At 41.1% G+C, this 18,472-nt stretch overlaps 1 protein-coding gene across 2 annotated transcripts in view; it reads left to right on the top strand.

Moving 5' to 3' along the window:
- The first annotated feature begins 20 nt into the window (after nucleotides 1–20).
- The window catches only part of LOC104602729 (P-loop containing nucleoside triphosphate hydrolases superfamily protein), a 59,497-nt gene continuing 41,045 nt past the window's right edge, over nucleotides 21–18,472 (top strand). Inside the window, exons 1-4 of one of the 2 annotated variants that reach the window (XM_010266511.3) lie at nucleotides 21–232; nucleotides 341–619; nucleotides 754–938; nucleotides 1,013–1,207. In XM_010266511.3, coding sequence (XP_010264813.2) covers nucleotides 64–232; nucleotides 341–619; nucleotides 754–938; nucleotides 1,013–1,207 — 828 coding nt within the window. In that variant the 5' untranslated portion in view covers nucleotides 21–63. Of the gene's footprint in view, nucleotides 233–340; nucleotides 620–750; nucleotides 939–1,012; nucleotides 1,208–18,472 lie in introns of both variants that reach the window. The other variant, XM_010266510.3, reaches the window with a different exon arrangement.

The raw sequence follows: 18,472 nt of genomic DNA, 5'->3' as shown, positions 1-18,472 counted from the left end.
CAAATAGTCATACAGAGGACGTAACTGCCGCCAAACTGTGCTCCATTCTTCACTCTCACAGAGATGGCCGCCACAGCTGCTGCTTCTCGTTCTCAATCATCAAAGAAGAAACCTAAGAAGAAAACAGCAAAGAACCCAGAAGTAGAGCGTCTGAGTGCATTGCCATGGAACGAATCTCTTCCCGTGGAGGATCCTTTTGCTATTTTCGGCGGAACCAACAACCTCGAAGGAGGTCCATGCTTGTCAATTTCATTTAGTCTCTGTATCTGTAGAAATTAGGGTTTTTGTTTTCTGGGTTTCATGTTTTTCATCTTGTCATTTTTGGAATGGATTAATGCAGGTTTTCTTTCGCTTGAAGAGATTGACGAATCCGAGTACGGTTTTGTGATTCCTGAACCTGGAAAAGATGAAAAAGAAGCGGCAGAAGAACCTTTTAGTTCTTCCAAATCAAGGAATCGGAAGAGAAAGGCAGCGGATGGTGTTTCTGGTGATGATTCTGAAGATTATAGTGAGGAGAATGCCGAGGATGAGGGGAAAGCAAAGAAGAAAACTAAGAAGAAGAAGAGGAAAGCGAAGAAGAAGAAAACAGAGAACAAGAAGGACGGGGAACAGCTTTCCGGTTTGTTAGTTTTATTTATTTGGTTTATCATGTTTAGATGGTTCTTCATACTGAAAACTTGTGCATTGGATTTTGTATTAAAAATTCGTTGCAATTGGTGCCAATATGGTAAAATTTTTCTTCTATTCCAGCAGAAGAACCAGGCAATAATGCCAGTGAAGATGTTCAAGGAGATTCAGTTGTTGATGATGCTGAATTTTATGTGTGGAATGAGTTGAGGCTCCATCCTTTGATCATGAAATCGATATACAGGCTTGGATTCAAGGAGCCCACTCCCATACAGAAGGCTTGTATTCCTCTTGCTGCTCACCAAGGAAAGGTTGGTTTCCATTAATTGTATTGAGTAGCTAAGACTTCCAATCCGTTGTTAATTCATACAAATTATTTTGTTAGGATGTCATTGGTGCTTCAGAGACGGGATCTGGGAAGACGCTTGCCTTCGGGCTGCCCATTTTGCAACGTCTTCTTGAAGAAAGGGAAAAAGCTGCTAAAAAGCTTTCTGAGAATGGAAATGCAGTAGAGAAAGGTGCTCAGGGAAGTCCTCTTCGGGCTCTCATTGTGACTCCTACAAGGGAGCTTGCTTTGCAGGTATTTGTAATGGTCTATTACTTGTTTTCATTATTCAAGTGAAAGAGCATGAATACATTTGACACTACATTGCAATTTGCACCCTACCTGGCGGGTAGCCATCCCTACCAGCCCTGACAGGCTTTTTTTTTGGAAAATGGATTTTGGGTTGGGGACAGGTTTTAGGATTTTACAACCATGTACAGGTACGGGTAGGGTATGGTTTTAGACTAAACCCAAGCCTCCTCTACCCCTATTGGTTTCTGTCTCAGGTTTTATGCCTTATGAACTGAACTTAACATTATGCATAGAGGTACAATTGAATCGAACTCTAATGAACTGTTTGGGCTTGGGCTTGATTAGTCTTGATTTGAACTTGTATTCAACCAATAAAATGCCTGGCTCGAATACTTGTGAGCCCGGTTATATATATACATACACATATATATATATATATATTGTACAGTTATGAAATATAAAATATATTAGTTTGTTGACCTTTCGAGCTGACATCAATGTTATCAAATATTTAGTTGAACTGAGCCAAGACATGCTGAAGTTTGGCTTGATTTGGGGCAGTTGCACCCCTAGTGTTGGATGTTGATTTTGCTGTTGTAAGGCATATGGACTTATGTATTCTAATTAGATATGGATTCTGAACCTGACCTGCCCCACCCTCAAATGTGGGGAGGGTAGGGTTTTGAATTTGCATGTGTGGGGAGGGTTTGGATTCTGAAAATCCAACCTACTTTAGGTTTTGGAAGGATAGGGATTGGGGAGGCGGAGAGGATCTAGAATTTATAAAACCCTCCCCATTGCCATCCCTATTGACAACATCCATAAGAAGAAGATCTGTTGCAAGTTGAAGGGGCTAGAAGGGGTACAGATGGACCAAAAAGGACATGGGTAGTATTAGAAATGATTTACACACTAGTAATTTAACAATGGATATAGCATTGAACAGAATGGTGTGGTGAAACAGGATACATGTAGCCAGCCCCATATATGCCATGTACTATGCTTTTTTTTGATCAATAACACCAGCTTCATTAAATTAAGAGAAAAGAGGGAATATGGATACAAGAGGGGAGATAAAATATCTTAGCTCCCCAATAACAGAATACATGCCGTGTACTATGCTTCAAATTCCCTTTTGGTTCTTTCTTTTTCTTACTTTGAATTTTGTTTTCCTAAAATTATTCCATCTCCTTTCTCTTCTACCTCTCTCTTCTCTCTCTTTTCCCTCTTCATACATGTTTGTAAGTCTGGTTTCACTTCCTAAAACAAGCTTGCAACCTCACAAACTCAAGGGATTGGTCTGGTGCCTTTGTGACTCTGTTTCCTGCTAGTAGAATTAGATTGCCTTGCCTATACAACCCTTCTCTTTTTTATTGATTCTACTCTTTCTGCTGTTTTTGCTTGCTACATAGAGGTAGTTGGTTGCTCAGTCTGATTTTGGTATTGTTACGGTGTCCAAATGGTGCCCATTATCAAATTCAAACTTTTTTATATGGAAGATGGTGCAGTGTATGGATTATTGGGTTGCCATTTCATCTCTAGAAGAAAGAGGTGTTTGAATCAGTTGTTTCTGTCTATGGTGGAAAGCTGGAGGAATTTTCCAATTTGATTTGCTCCACTGCTCTGATGTTAAATGGAGTAAGGCCAGGTGACATTCTGAGGAAGGTTGAGGTGCTTGCAGGTGGTTTGCTCTATTCTTTATGGCTGATGTCCTCCATTTAGTCTTCTTTGTGGAAGGAAGCTCGTAGAGAAGAAGATGAAAAGATTGAAGAAGAAATTCTATGTGGCAATATGAGGTTGGGTGGTTCAAATGTTGGTAGAATTTTCTCAATTTGTTTTTTGTCAGAAACACAGAAACGAATTCTCTTAAATTTGGGTAAAAAAAATTTGGAAACATTAAAAGAGGGGAGACAAGAGGAAGTATTTTGATGCCTAGAAAAAGGAGTTGGGCTGATGTGTGGCAGGACCACAGGACTTCTGCTTAGGCATTAACAAATGGTGCAATTAATCATTTGGATATTGGTTTTAATGTGCATGAAGAGGGAAAACCGAGCATTCAAGAAGATGAATTGGGTGCAAACTGACCAGATTCATCTGAACTGGCATTTCAAGTTTTGGTGTGAGGTAACTCAAGTGGTCACATGGGGGAGGCTAAGGTGATGGTGTATGGACAAATAATGTACTGACAATCAAGCCCATGGAATATGGGGTGCTTGACCCCACTAATAAAATTGTTAGTGGTGCTGGGCCAAGGTGTTTTAGGCCCAATTTTGTTGAGTCACATGACTCCTTTATGGAGCACGTGATGTCAAATGAAGTAGGACAACTAATAGACCTAAATGTGGGTCTATCTTTGTCTTTTTCGAAGATGGAGGCAAATGCATCAGGGGAGGTGGTGGATAACAGTCGAGTAAACGAGGTGTTTGAATACCCGTAGGGCATTGCAGACAGTTTTCTGTGGACTGTGGAGAGGAACAAAATTTATTTATAATGATAAAGATAGGCCTCCATTTGTGAGGCATAAGGACGTTGGGTATGATGTGGATGAGAGTGTTTCAGATGGGTGTCAAGGAAGTGGTGGAAATAAGGTTGGTAGCGAAGCAGTGAAAGTTTTGGATGAGATATAGGTTTCTATTGAAGGTAATGATTTGCAACAGGTTGCTGATGGAAACAGGAAAGGAAATGGGTCAGCATCAACATATGGAAGGGAAGAGCATGTAAAAAGATTGGAAGGAGTGGTAGGGGGAGAGATTGAGGGTGTTTTGGCAAAGAAGGAGGTTCAAAGGGCAATTAAAGGGATGAAGAAAGAGAAGAGGAGGAGGAGGAAGGTTTTGAGACCGAAATTGTTGAGAAAGGGGCTGATGGGGATAAGATGGGTGAGGAGGTTGGGCAATAGGTTTTGATGGAGGGTGTTGAGAATGATCACTTGGGGGAGGTCCAATGATTTAAAATGTGCACAGGCAAGCGCATTTTAAGGTATGCGCCTTGCCTAGGCCTCCCCAGGTGCAACACTTTCAAAAGGTTTGTGCTTAGTGTGCCTTGTGCTTCACCCTAGGTGTGCGACATTTCGTATTTTGTGCATTTTACTCTTTTTTAAGCCTAGCGGTTGGAATGGGTACAAGCCTCTTGAGGCAAGCCTAAACAAGTCCATGTTAAGGCCTTAAAATTCTTGATTCCTATAAAAGTGATTTTATTATTTTAATTATATTTTTAAAATCTATTTTAGGAAGAATGGATGAACAATATTAGCAAATAGGGGTGCTCAGAGCTCTGGTGATAAGAATTTAAGACCCTAACATGGGCTTGTTTGGGCTTGCCTCAAGGGGCTTAGTACAAAGGTGACTCATAGACTTAAGAATGAAAGATGTTTAACATCATACTGGTTATTTGTATTAGAGTTCAGCTTGCCTGTTAGACTGATAACAGTCAAGGAAAAGAGAGGAGAGAAAGAGAGAAAGAGAGAAAGGAGAAGAGTAGAAGAGAGGATGAGGAGGAAAAGGTTTTGCTCGAATGAGAGAAAAATCAACCCTCCCATTCGGCCAATCTGTTTTATATTACTAAAATATTGTGGAAAAGTCACACGTGTCCCTACTTAAGTTAGGGACTGTTGGAAAATGTGGGGTTACTAGTTCAGATCTGAAAATAGAATTGTATATATTCCTAGGATTGTGGAAAGATTGATTTAGAAAGTTTTTTCTTTCTATTTCTTTCTTTCTATTTTTGTACTTTCTATTTTCTCTTCTTTCTATTTTTTCTTCTTTCTATTTTCTTTTCTTTCTATTTTTCTTTCTTTCTATTTATTGCAGCAGCTTACTGTATAAATATGCCCATTGGCAATAGAATGAAACATATCAGTATTCTACCATTCCAAAACATGGTATCAGAGCTCTAGGTTTGTCAACCTTGAGATTTTTTCGGCCTTCATTGCCAGTTTTTTGTGTTTTTCTCTTCTGGCCTTCAGTGTTGATCTGTAACCAGAAGTGTTCCTTTATTCTCCTTTCCTGCTGGCCTTATTTTTCCTCCATTAACAATGTCCTGCATGACTGCAACAAGTGCTCCCATCCAAACCGATGAAGGAACAACAAATTCTCATCCTCACACTGGTGATTTGCAGAATATTCAGGCAACATATAGACTGAATGGCCAGAATTACTTGAAGTGGTCACAACTAGTGCGTACCTATTTGAAGGGAAAAGGAAAAATTAGTCACCTCCTTGGAACAGGACCAAGGTTGGGCGAGCCAAATTTTGATGCTTGGGACGAAGAGGACTCCATGATTTTGTCATGGTTGTGGAGTTCAATGACACCCGAGATCAGTGATACTTGTATGTTTCTTCCCTCTGCAAAGGCTATTTGGGATGCTGTTCGACAAACCTATTCCAAAGCCCATGACGCTGCTTGTGTCTATGAGGTCAAAGTGAAGACTGTGGTGGCCAAACAAGGGAGCAAGAGTGTTACAGAGTATGCAAATCTGCTGCAAAATTTTTGGCATGAGCTTGATCATTATCGGGTTCTTGAGACAAAGTGCGCAGATGATGCTGTGATCTTGAAGAATTTTATTGAAAGAGATAGGGTGTATGATTTTTTGGTCAGACTGAATGCTGAATTTGATCAGGTCCGAATACAAATTCTTGGCAAAGAAGAAGTGCCTCCATTGAATGAAGTCATAGCCCTTGTTAGAGCTGAGGAAAGCCGTCGTGGAATCATGCTTGAGCCTAAAGATCCCGAAGGCTCAGCCATGGTGGCAAGGGGAGGAAGTTACAGTGGTTCAAAGGGTGAGAACAATCACAACTTGGCTCGTGACACAACCACCCGTGACTCTAACGATAACCTCTGGTGCACCTATTGCAAGAAGCCCAAACACACGAAAGATCGGTGCTGGAAACTTCATGGGAAACCTCCCACATCCAGCAAGGAATGGGGAAATCGAGGAGTTTCAAAAGGAGTTCAACAGGCCCATAATGTCTCCACAACCCCACAGCAAGAACACTCAAGTCAGGGACCATTTAATGATGAAGAAATTGAAAGGCTAAGGTGCTTTCTGAAATCCTTGAAACTAGGAAGTGGTTCTACCTCTCTTGCTCTCTCAAGTGAGTCTTTATCTCTAGGATTACATGCCTCGGCTAGTGTTTTTCCATGGATTCTTGATTCTGGAGCTACTGACCACATGACACCCTCTTCACTACATTTTCTCACCTATACACCCTGTCCTAGTAATAGAAAAATTTCTGTTGCTGATGGTTCTTTCACCACAGTGGTAGGGATTAGGAATATTCAAATTACTCCATCCCTATTACTTAAAAATGTGCTTCATGTTCCTAAGTTATCCACTAGCCTTATTTCTATACATAAACTCACCCATGATGTGAACTGCAATGTTGTGTTCTTCCCTTCTTACTGTGTATTTCAGGACCAGGTTTCGGGGAAGAAGATTGGACTTGCTAAGGAAAGAGATGGACTCTACTACCTTGAAGCAACCAGCAAATCATCTCACACTGTTATGCATGTCACACACGAGTCATTCTTATCTACCTCCAATAAAGATTTAATTTGGCGTCATCATTTCCGTTTTGGTCATCCTTCATTTCCTATTTTAAAAACAATGCTTCCTTCCTTGTTTAAAGGAATTGATGTTGAAACCTTTCATTGTGATGTTTGTGAACTTGCTAAGCACAAAAGGGTTTATTTCCCAATCAGTAATAAAAGATCTTCAACTCCTTTTTATTTGATTCATTTGGATATATGGGGCCCTTCTCAAATTCCCAACATTACTGGTTCCAGATGGTTCGTCACCTTTATTGATGATTGCACTAGGGTCACATGGATTTTTCTTCTTAAGTCTAAATCTGATGTGGGTACGATTCTTCCCAACTTTCATAACATGGTCCAAACTCAGAATTTGTCCCCATTTTTTCAGAAGAAGGCGTTGTGCATGAATCCTCCTGTGTTAACACTCCCCAACAGAATGGGGTAGCTGAGAGAAAAAATGGCCATCTTTTGCAAACCACCCGAGCCTTTCTCTTTCAAAATCAGGTGCCAAAACAATATTGGGGGGAAGCTGTCCTTACTGCTGCCTACACCATAAATAGACTACCATCTAAAGTTCTTGACAACCGAAGCCCAATACAAGTCCTTTCTCAATTTTGCCCTGATATTCGAGCCTCAAATAATCTCACACCAAGAATTTTTGGCTGCACTGCCTTTGTCCATGTCCATAATAAGGGAAAATTAGACCCACGAGCAATCAGGTGTGTCTTCTTGGGATATTCCCCAATTCAGAAAGGTTATAAATGTTATCATCCAGCCACCAGAAAATTCTACACCTCCATCGATGTCACATTTGAGGAAGGAAAATCTTTTTTCACTCAACCTTATCTTCAGGGGGAGCCCTCATTAATGGAAGATAAGGCCTCAGATCTACTCTCCCTAGATGTATTACCCTCCTCACAGACATTCAATCGTCAAGAATCACATCCCTCTGAGTCACATTCCTCTGAGCCCCACATTCCCGAGTCTCAACAAGAGTCAAACAACCCGACCATTGAATCAAATTCGGACACTGTTAACCCCACGAATGATGTGCATGATAATGTGAGATATATGCAGGTTTACTCTAGGAGGAAAAATCCAGATCCTCAACCAGTGCAAGTCCAAGATTCAACTCCTAATCCTAGAACTGAGGGATGCTTAGAACCTGGACCTACACCTTCACAGTCTGAGTATGAGTATGATCTACCTATTGCACTGAAAAAAGGAACCAGAGAATGTACCAAACGCCCATTGTACCCTTTAGCCAAATATGTATCATTCCAAAGATTCTCTAAATCCCATAAAAGTTTTCTAGCCAGCCTTAACACCATTCCAATTCCTAATACTCTAGCCGAGGCACTTTCTAATAAGGAGTGGAGAAAATCCATGAGAGTGGAAATGGAGTCATTAGAAAAAAGCAATACATGGGAAGTTGTGGATCTACCAAAAAACAAGAAGACGGTAGGTTATAAATGGGTGTTCACAATTAAGTACAAATCTGATGGGTCATTAGAAAGGTACATAGCACGCCTGGTAGCCAAGGGATATACACAGACTTATGGGGTAGATTATCAGGAGACTTTTGCCCCAGTAGCTAAAATGAATACAGTAAGGGTGTTACTGTCGTTGGCTGCTAACTATAATTGGGATTTGCAACAGTTTGATGTAAAAAATGCGTTTCTCCATGGTGATCTAGAAGAGGAGATATACATGGACATTCCACTGGGTTTTGGAGAAGGCATTAAAGGGAACAAAGTTTGTTGGTTGAAGAAAGCACTATACGGTCTCAAACAATCTCCGAGAGCATGGTTTGGAAGGTTTACGAAGGTAATGCTGAGTACAGGTTACAAGCAAAGTCAAGGTGACCACACATTGTTTATCAAACACACAGCCTCGGGGGGAGTTACTGCATTATTAGTCTATGTGGATGATATAATCGTTACTGGGAATGATAAAAGGAGAAGGAAGCATTGAAAAACTGCATTGCCAGAGAATTTGAGATAAAAGACTTGGGGAGACTAAAGTATTTTCTCGGAATTGAAGTTGCACATTCTAAACAAGGCATCTTTATCTCTCAACAAAAGTATGTTGTTGATCTTTTGAGAGAAACAGGAAATATGGCATGTAAACCAGCTTCCACGCCTATAGATCCCAATCATAAACTTGGAGAAGCCAACGAGAATGCAAGTGTAGACAAGGAGATGTTCCAAAGACTAGTTGGAAAACTCATTTATCTTGCACATACACGACCGGATATTGCATATGCTATAAGTGTAATAAGTCAATTTATGCATAATCCTAAAGGAGTTCATCTGCAGGCTGCTCATTGAATTCTGCACTATTTAAAAGCCAATCCAAGAAAAGGAATTTTATTCAGAAGAAATGGAGGGCTGACTCTTGAAGCATATATAGATGCCGATTATGCAGGATCTCCAGTAGATAGACGGTCCACTTCTGGTTACTGTACCTTCTTAGGAGGAAATTTAGTCACTTGGAGGAGTAAGAAGCAAAATGTAGTGGCTCGGTCAAGTGCAGAGGCAGAATTCAGGGCTATGGCACAAGGAGTGTGTGAATTACTCTGGTTGAAGATAATTTTAGAAGACCTGAAGATTCCACGAGAAGAGCCTATGAAACTATATTGTGACAACAAGTCAGCCATCAGTATTGCTCACAATCCTGTTCAACATGACTGGACGAAGAACATCGAAATTGACCGACACTTTATGAAAGAGAAACTGGACAGCAAGTTGATTTGCACTCCCTATGTGTCTACAAAAGGACAACTGGCCAATGTACTTACTAAAGGGCTCAATAGTACAAACTTTTGGAGAATTATAGCCAAGCTGGGAATGGAGGATCTCTATTCACCAGCTTGAGGGGGAGTGTTGGAAAATGTGGGGTTACTGGTTCAGATCTGAAAATAGAATTGTATATATTCCTAGGATTGTGGAAAGATTGATTTAGAAAGTTTTTTCTTTCTATTTCTTTCTTTCTATTTTTGTACTTTCTATTTTCTCTTCTTTCTATTTTTTCTTCTTTCTATTTTCTTTTCTTTCTATTTTTCTTTCTTTCTATTTATTGCAGCAGCTTACTGTATAAATATGCCCATTGGCAATAGAATGAAACATATCAGTATTCTACCATTCCAAAACAGGGACATTAGATCTAACATAAACTTACACGTCAGTACCTAACCATAAGCACAAAGACAGAAATACCCCTACATACTCAACACTAACACTCCCCCTCAAGCTGGAGAGTATATATCGTATAATCCCAGCTTGTTACATTTGTAGTCCACTCTACCCCGACTCAATCCTTTAGTAAACAAATCTGCCCATTGGTTCCCTGTGTTGACATATGCAGTGTCTATCACTCCACTCAGCACCTTCTCTCTAACAAAGTGATAGTCAACCTCTATGTGCTTTGTTCTCTCATGAAACACTGGATTAGAGGAAATATGAACTGTAGCTTGATTGTCACAGTAGAGTTTCATCGGAGTATCAACAGTGTATCCCATCTTCTGTAGAAGGTTCCTTGGCCACACTACTTCACAAGTAGTATATGCCATAGCTCTATATTCTGCCTCTGCACTGCTTTTTGCCACAACTGTCTGCTTCTTGCTTTTCCACGTCACCAGATTACCCCCAAGAAAAGTGCAATAACCCGTGGTAGATCTTCTATCAGATATAGAACCAGCCCGATCAGCATCAGTATATCCTTCTATTTCAAGTTTTCCACCACTTCTCTATATCAAACCACGACTAAGAGCCCCCTTTAAATACCTCACAATCCTTGGAACCACATCCCAATGTGGAACCAGAGGTTTCTGCATGAATTGACTTACCACACTAACTGCGAATGAAATGTCTAGCCGAGTGGTGGTAAGGTAGTTCAGTTTACCTACCAGCTGCTGTTATCTATCGGGGTCTTCAAACACTTCACCCATATTGCTGCTCAACTTAGTGTTTGTTTCCATAGGTGTTTCAGTTGCTTTAGCACCTAACAAACCTGTTTCTTCATGCAAATCAAGAACATATTTCCTCTGACACAAGTTAATACCATGTTTAGACCTTGCTACTTCTATCCCCAAGAAATACTTCAATTTATCAAGGTCCTTTGTCTGAAAATGTTCCTATAGAAAAGTCTTTAACCTGTCAATGCCCATTTTATCTTTTCTGGTAATGACAATATCATCTACATACACCACCAATAGGATATTCCCTGCTTGAGAGTCATGACTGAAGACTGAATGGTCAACTTGGCACTGTTTCATACCAAACTTCTTTACCACCTCACTAAATCTACCAAACCATGCTTGAGAAGACTTTTTGAGCCCATAAATGGCCTTTAGTAGTTGGCACACATTTCCATCCTCCCCTGAGTAACAAACCCCGGTGGTTGCTCCATATAGACCTCCTCGAGCAGATTACCATGCAAGAAGGCATTCTTGATATCAAGCTAATAGAGGGGCCAATTATACATTGCAGCCAAAGAAACCACAACACGGACTGACCCAATCTTAGCAATCGGGGAGAAAGTCTCTATGTAATCAATACCATAGGTTTGGGAATACCCTTTGGCAACCAATCTAGCTTTCAACCGCTCTACACTACCATCAGGTAAGTACTTAACCATATAAACCCACTTACAACCAACAACCTGCTTACCAGGAGGAAGAGTGGTGAGTTCCCATGTATGATTATGGGTCAGAGTTGAGAGTTCTTCCATCGCACGGCACCATCCTGGAGAGGCAAGGGCTTCCTGGACATCCTTAGGGATAACAACAGATGATAACAAAGAGAAAGCAGAAAGGTGAGTCAGTGAAACATAATTAGAAATAGGATGAAGGGTACAACTACTTTTACCTTTCAACACGACAATGGGAAGATCAAGATCAGATACTGGGGTTGGTGCTGGTGTGGGAACAACTACCGGATCTGTCGACGATGATGGAGTTAGAGGAGGAGCCAGTACATGTGGGCGATGTGTATACATGTGATGGATAGGTGGTCGTTCAACAGGTTGTGGCACCGGAAGCAAGGACTTGGTCACAGCTGGAACAAGAGGAACAAAATCCACAACTGGAAGAGGAAGGGGCGGAGGTGATGAAGAGGAAGAAACATCGCCGGACTCCAAGAAAAATGGAGTAGACTCAAAGAAAGTAACACCAACACACACAAAGGAACGCTGAGAGCTGGGATGATAACACTTATACCCTTTCTGAGTCTGGGAATAGCCAAGGAAGATGCACTTAATAGATCGTGCATCTAACTTGTCCTTTCTTGGCCCTAGATTATGAACAGAGCAAACACACCCAAAAACCCGAGGAGAAAGAGGAAACAGAGACAAGGTAGGAAACAATGTGGTGAATGGAGAATGACCATCGAGGATAGACGTGGACATCCGGTTAATCAAGAAGCAAGAAGTAAGCACTGCATCACTCCAAAAAGATTTGGGGACATTCATGTGATGCATGAGGGATCAAGATGTTTCCAGAAGATGACGGTTCTTTCTCTCAGCCACTCCGTTTTGTTGTGGGGTGTAGGTATACGAAGTTTGATGGATAATGCCATGTTGGTCTAGGTATTCTTGAAATGATGAAGAGAAATATTCACGTCCAATAATAGAATGAAAAATTTTAATGTGACCACCAAATTGGTTGTGAATCTCAACATAATTTTTTTTGGAAAATGGTAAACACTTCACTCGTTTCTTTCATTAAATAGAGCCACGTCATCATTGAATAATCATCAACAAAAATGGCAAAATATTTATATCCATTGTATGACATTACTTTATAAGGACCCCCAACATCTGAATGAACCAAAGAAAAATGACTATAAGGATATAGGGTCCATGTTAACATTACCAACACCACAAGTGGAAGATGTGGAACCATTAGCAAGGGTAATAGATTGTGATGTTGGGCAATGAGAGAGGGAAGAAAACACACCTGGAGTTCCAGTCATGTGATCGGAGGCTCTAGAATCAATAATCCAAGGATTGGGTGTGGATGCCAGACAAGCTGTACCTGAGTGTGCGAGAGCGGCTTTGTTCTGCTGAGACGTGGCCTGAACAAACCTCTCATACTCATCACAGGGAACACTCATCATCTCCTTCCTAGTAACATCTGTGGATGTAGAAGGTATCTAATAAGCTAAATGACTCTCCTGTCTGAAGCTACTGTCACTAGTCATGGCATGATTGGCCCAAGTTGAGGGTGGACCATGCAAGTCATAGCAATAATTAATGGTATGTTCATCCATACCACAGTGTGTACACTTCCTCGGATCCGAACTACGTCCTCTGCCATGGGCTCCCCTTGAATCTCGACCTCCAGTATGACCACCACCACAGTTATATGTAGGTCCACTACCACCACTCCGGCCATATGCCTGTCCACTGTTGACACTATGGCCAAACTGAGCTCCTCTAGCTCGACCTCTAACACCATGGCCTCTGGATACTGCAAAGGCTGATCTATCAGAAACATTAGGTTTCTCGGTAGATCCAATGGAAATCCTCCTAAGTCGAGCAAACACTTCTTCTAAGGAAGGGAGAGCTGACCCTCCTAGTATCTGAGCCCGCATTGGTTCATACTCAGATTTCAGCCCCACAAAAAATCGAGTCACATCAAATTGTTCCCTCTGTTGTTGCTGAATTTTGACATTAGAAGTGAGGGGGTGATAAACATTCAATTCATTACGAATGTTTCTCATACTAGCGTAGTACTCCTCAAGACTCTGTTATGGGCCCGCGCGTAGGATCTTGTCACGGGTCGGTCCACGGGGAGAAAGCTCTGCTTTCCCTTGTGCCTTCCCTTGCGTGCGGACCCTATTGCGGAAACTGAATGGGTGATTTGTCCAAGTGACCACCCGAACTCTCCTAATGGGTGATTTGTCCAAGAGACCACCCGAACTCTCCTCACTCTTTTCTTGACTGGGAAACTGAATACTTTATTTCAACTCGTAGCTCCTTAAATAGGAGATTACAGAAGGAAATTCCTAATTAAACTCAAACTCCTAATTACCTACTCCTAATGGTAACACAACTCTTACTTAAGATAAGATAAGGATAAGGATAAGGGATGAGGAATGGTGTAGCTGGCGGCAAGTTGGCGGGCAGAGCTGATGTGGTAAGATAAGTGTGGGCCCACCCTGATGAGCTGTCATGTGGGCCCCGCCCTACTGCTGCTGCCGGGTTGCTCTGCGGCACTGCTGGACGGTGCGTGCTACGCGCTGCCGGGCGGTGCGTACTGCGCGCTGCCAGGCGGTGCGTGCGGTGCGCTGCCGGGCTGCTGGGCGGCCCGCTGTGCGTGCTGTTGCCTATGACTGCGCCGCTCTGCGCTTCTGGGCGGTGTGTCCATAACAGTCTCTGATTACCCTGTTGTAGATTAAAGTATTCCTGATACAACTGATATACTCTAATTGTATTGTCTTGGCCCGAATACAGTTTCTTAGCATGGTCCCACACTTCTTTGGTAGTATCAAGAAACATGAAATTTACACTAATCTTGGGTTCCATACTATTCCATAACAGTGTGAATCTGTGCATCTGCTTACTCGCAATCATCATAATCATGAGAATCGGTGGAGGGCTTTTTGTCCCTTATGTGTTTCACCTTCTTCTTTGCCTTAAGAAAGACTTTTATAGATTTAGCCCATAGTACATAATTTTCTCCGTTCAGCTTATTGGAGGTCATTTGAACATTCATGTAGTCAGTCGGAACCATCACACTAGTCTTGCTATGACTACTGTTTCCGATTGCTGAATTCGACACACTAGACCACAATACACACTGATTTCAGCACTTACTATTGCTGTAAATTGCACTCTTTACTCCACAAACCCTTCCTCATAACTATCTGAAACTTCACCACACTATTTGAGGAACACTTCCCCTTCGAATCACACTGAAAACTGCACAAACCCTAGCACACTACAATTTGAAATCCCACCATACCGTTTGAAACAAGCTTATCACTTAATTCACACCAAGAAAATGCATAGAACCTCTTACCTGATCACCCGAAAATCAGACCAAACAAAGCACCCACTGCACCACACGAATCAGCCCTCTTCTCTTCATTGATTTGGGGAGGGCTTCTTAGAAACTGCAGCAACTGACCACGAACACCACAACTGGAGGCATAGAAACCTCCAAGGGAAGAGGGCGATCACTCCTTTTCAGCCCTTTCCCTTATCTCCTACTGATGGCGAAGAAAACAAGAGAAAACCCTAGACTGGGTGCGTAGAGAACAAAATTCTGGGCAGATCTGATTTGCTTAGTTTAGCTCTGATACCATATTAGAGTTCGGTCTACCTATTAGACTGATAACAGTCAAGGAAAAGAGAGAAGAGAGAAAGGAGATGAGTAGAAGAGATGACAAGGAGGAAAAGGTCTGGTTTGAATGAGAGAAAAATCAACCCTCCCATTCGGCTAGATCTGTTTTATATTACTAAAATATTGTGGAAAAGTCACATGTGTCCCTACTTAAGTTAGGGACATTAGATCTAACATAAACTTACACATCAGCACCTAACCATAAGCACAAAGACAGAAATACCCCTACATACTCGACACTAACAATTTGAAATAATGCAATTTTGAAAAAATAAAATGTAAAAATGAAAGTTTGACATGCTTGAATATGTTTTATATGCTCTTTTTATTTTATTTTTGCATTTTCACTTTCAATATGTTTTATATGTTATGTTAATGTATTTTAATTTGAGCTAATAGGATTTTTAAAACATTTAGTTTAATACTAATTTTAATTAATACTGTTTTAATATTCTCTTAATTTATTTTGATTTTTTTACTTTTTTTTTGTACTTTTGTGCCTTACTTTAGAAAGGCACACACCTTGCCTTGCACCTTGTGCCTTAGAAAACACTAGGGAGGTCGGTTTAGAAGGGGATGAGGGTTTGAAATTGGACAAGGGAGGGGGGTCAGATGGAAAAGGCCGAAATGTTAGGGTAGGGGATGAAGGGTTTGAAATTGGGCAAGGGGGTTAGAAGGAAAGGGCCGAAATGTCAGGACGGGGGATGAAGGTTTGGGGGAAGATATCAAAAAAATTATAGAAGTTTCCCTCTAAATGAAGGCAGAGGAAAGGATTTTGAATTAGGAACAAGGGAAGTTAGTGAGGATGATAATTACATTGATGAGACTCACATTGTAGAGAAAGTGATCTATATTGAGAAAGTAGTTTATACAAAAGTTGAGGTGAGCAAAACTCTTGGCTTATTCTTCATTATTGGGGAAGAGTACACAAGGAAAGCTTTTAGAGAGCTGGAGGAAAAGAGTATTGAGAAACAAAAAATCAATAAATCAGGATGGACATGGGCATGGGCATCCAAGGATGGAGGAAACATGATGGACATTGGCATCCGATTGATGAGGAAACATGATGTCAGGACGACATCACTCCAAAAACGCTTTGGGGCATTCTTCTTAAGCATAATGGACCGAGTGGTTTCAAGTAAGTGTCGATTTTTCCGTTTATTCACACCATTCTGTTGTGGGGTATAAGAACAAGAAGTTTGATGAATTATTCCATGGTGCTCTAAGTATTGCTGAAATGGTGTTGAGGTGTACTCTTTTGCATTATCGGAGCGAAGAATTTTAATATGAACTCCAAATTGGGTACGTATTTCAGCGTAAAATTTTTTAAACATAGAGAACAATTCACTTCGATCTTTCATAAGATAGAGCCATGTCATCTTTGAAAAGTCATCAACAAAAATTACAAAATACTTATAACCATTGTATGACACTACTTTGTTTGGACCCCAAACATCTGAATGGACTAGAGAAAAATGACTCAAAACATGACTATCAACTTTTGGACCAAAAGAGACTCTATATTGTTTCCCAAGCTGACACGACTCACAATCCAACGATGGAAGACGACTTAAGGATGGAACCAACAACTTCAAAGCCTTGAGTGATGGATGACCAAGTCTGCAATGCCACTGGAGAGGAGTAAGAGATGACTGAAAAACTACTTTCGGGCCACCACCATCAAGATAATACAATTCACCTGCCTCATGCACTCCACCAATCTTCATCCCCGTCTTGAGATCCTGAAACACACAAGAAGAGGGATAAAAGGTTATAGAACAATTAAGTGATTTGGTTAACCTACTAACAAACATAAGATTAAAAGGGAACTTGGGTACATATAAAACAGAGGATACGGATAAGGAGGTCAGATTAACATCACCAACACCGCAAATGGGAGATGTAGCACCATTAGCAAGGGTAACTGTTTGTGAAGTAAAAGATGGAGAAAATGAAGAAAACATATCTGGAGTCCCAAACATATGATCCGAGGCTCCAGAGTTAATGATCTAGTGTGAGGGTTTGGAAGCCATGCAAGCCATACCTGAATGGGCAAGAGTAGTTGTGTTCTGCTGAGAGGATGTTTGAAGGAACCTCTCATATACCTCACGTGGGACACTCACCATTTCCTTCCCAGAAGCACCGGTAGATGTGGAGGGGTCTGACTAGTCTGCTAGTTCTCACTAACTGTACCATTGCTACTAGTCACAACATGATTAGCCCAAGTGTTGGGGGGACCATGTAAATCATAACAGAAATTAACAGTATGTCTCTCTAGTCCACAATATGTGCATTAGAGATAAAACCATAAGAAACAACTGTCACCTTCCAAAGTTGAAGAAAACTAAAGAAAACGGACATTGAGAGTTCGACAACGAGGGTTTTGAGAGTGAGAGTTTTGAACATTACTCTCTCTCAACACCTTAACACTATTTTATTAAGATAAATTTGAATAATTACAAGGAGGCCCTTAGTTGGGCAAAAAATTACAAAGAACATAACATAGAAATGATGGGCTTGGAATAAGGCCCATTACAGAAAATAACATAAACAGTAAGAAAGAATAAACAGCCTATGGGCCATTCGGCCCATCTCTACACTCCCCCTCAAACTGAGTATAGATGTCAATCATGCCAAGCTTGCTAGTATCATGCTGAAGTTTTGCCTTGGGAATACCTTTGGTGAGAAAATCTGCCAACTGTCCTTCAGATGTGATGAAAGGAAGACATACTTCACCCGAAGAGACCCTTTCTCTAATGAAGTGTCGATCAACTTCAATATGCTTAGTTCTATCATGTTGCACTGGGTTGTGAGCAATGTTGATGGCAGCCTGATTATCACAGTACAACATCATTGGCTTGTCGTGTTCAACTCCAAGTTCCTCCATCAATGATTTTAGCCATAATAGTTCAGAAACTCCATGTGCCATGGCTCTGTATTCTGCTTCAGCTGAAGACCGAGCAACAACCGATTGTTTCTTGCTTCTCCAAGAAACAACATTACCAGCCACCAAGCTGCAATACCCAGAAGTAGATCTTCTGTCATCAATGTTTCCGGCCTAGTCAGCATCGGTGTAGGCTTCAAGTTTCATATGACCATGCTTGGCAAACAGAATTTCCTTTCCTGGGGAGCCCTTCAAATAACATAGGATTCGCTCTGCTGCTGCCATATGAGTGTCTCGGGGAGCATGCATGAATTGGCTAATGCAACTGATTGCATATGCAATATCTGGCCGAGTCATGCATAGGTACAGAAGTTTCCCAAGAAGTCTCTGGAAGATTCCTTTGTCTTCTAACAATGTCCCATCTGAGGCAGAGAGTTTATGACTCATCAATAGGAGTAGCAACTGGTCTAGCACCCATCTTTCCAGTTTCAGAGAGCAAGTCAAAAAC

This window comes from Nelumbo nucifera, chromosome 1, assembly GCF_055504915.1.
Source record: "Nelumbo nucifera cultivar China Antique chromosome 1, China Antique-T2T, whole genome shotgun sequence".
Taxonomy (NCBI): domain Eukaryota; kingdom Viridiplantae; phylum Streptophyta; class Magnoliopsida; order Proteales; family Nelumbonaceae; genus Nelumbo; species Nelumbo nucifera.
The sequence above is the reverse complement of the archived record's forward strand: the minus strand, read 5'-3'. Positions and strand labels throughout refer to the sequence as shown.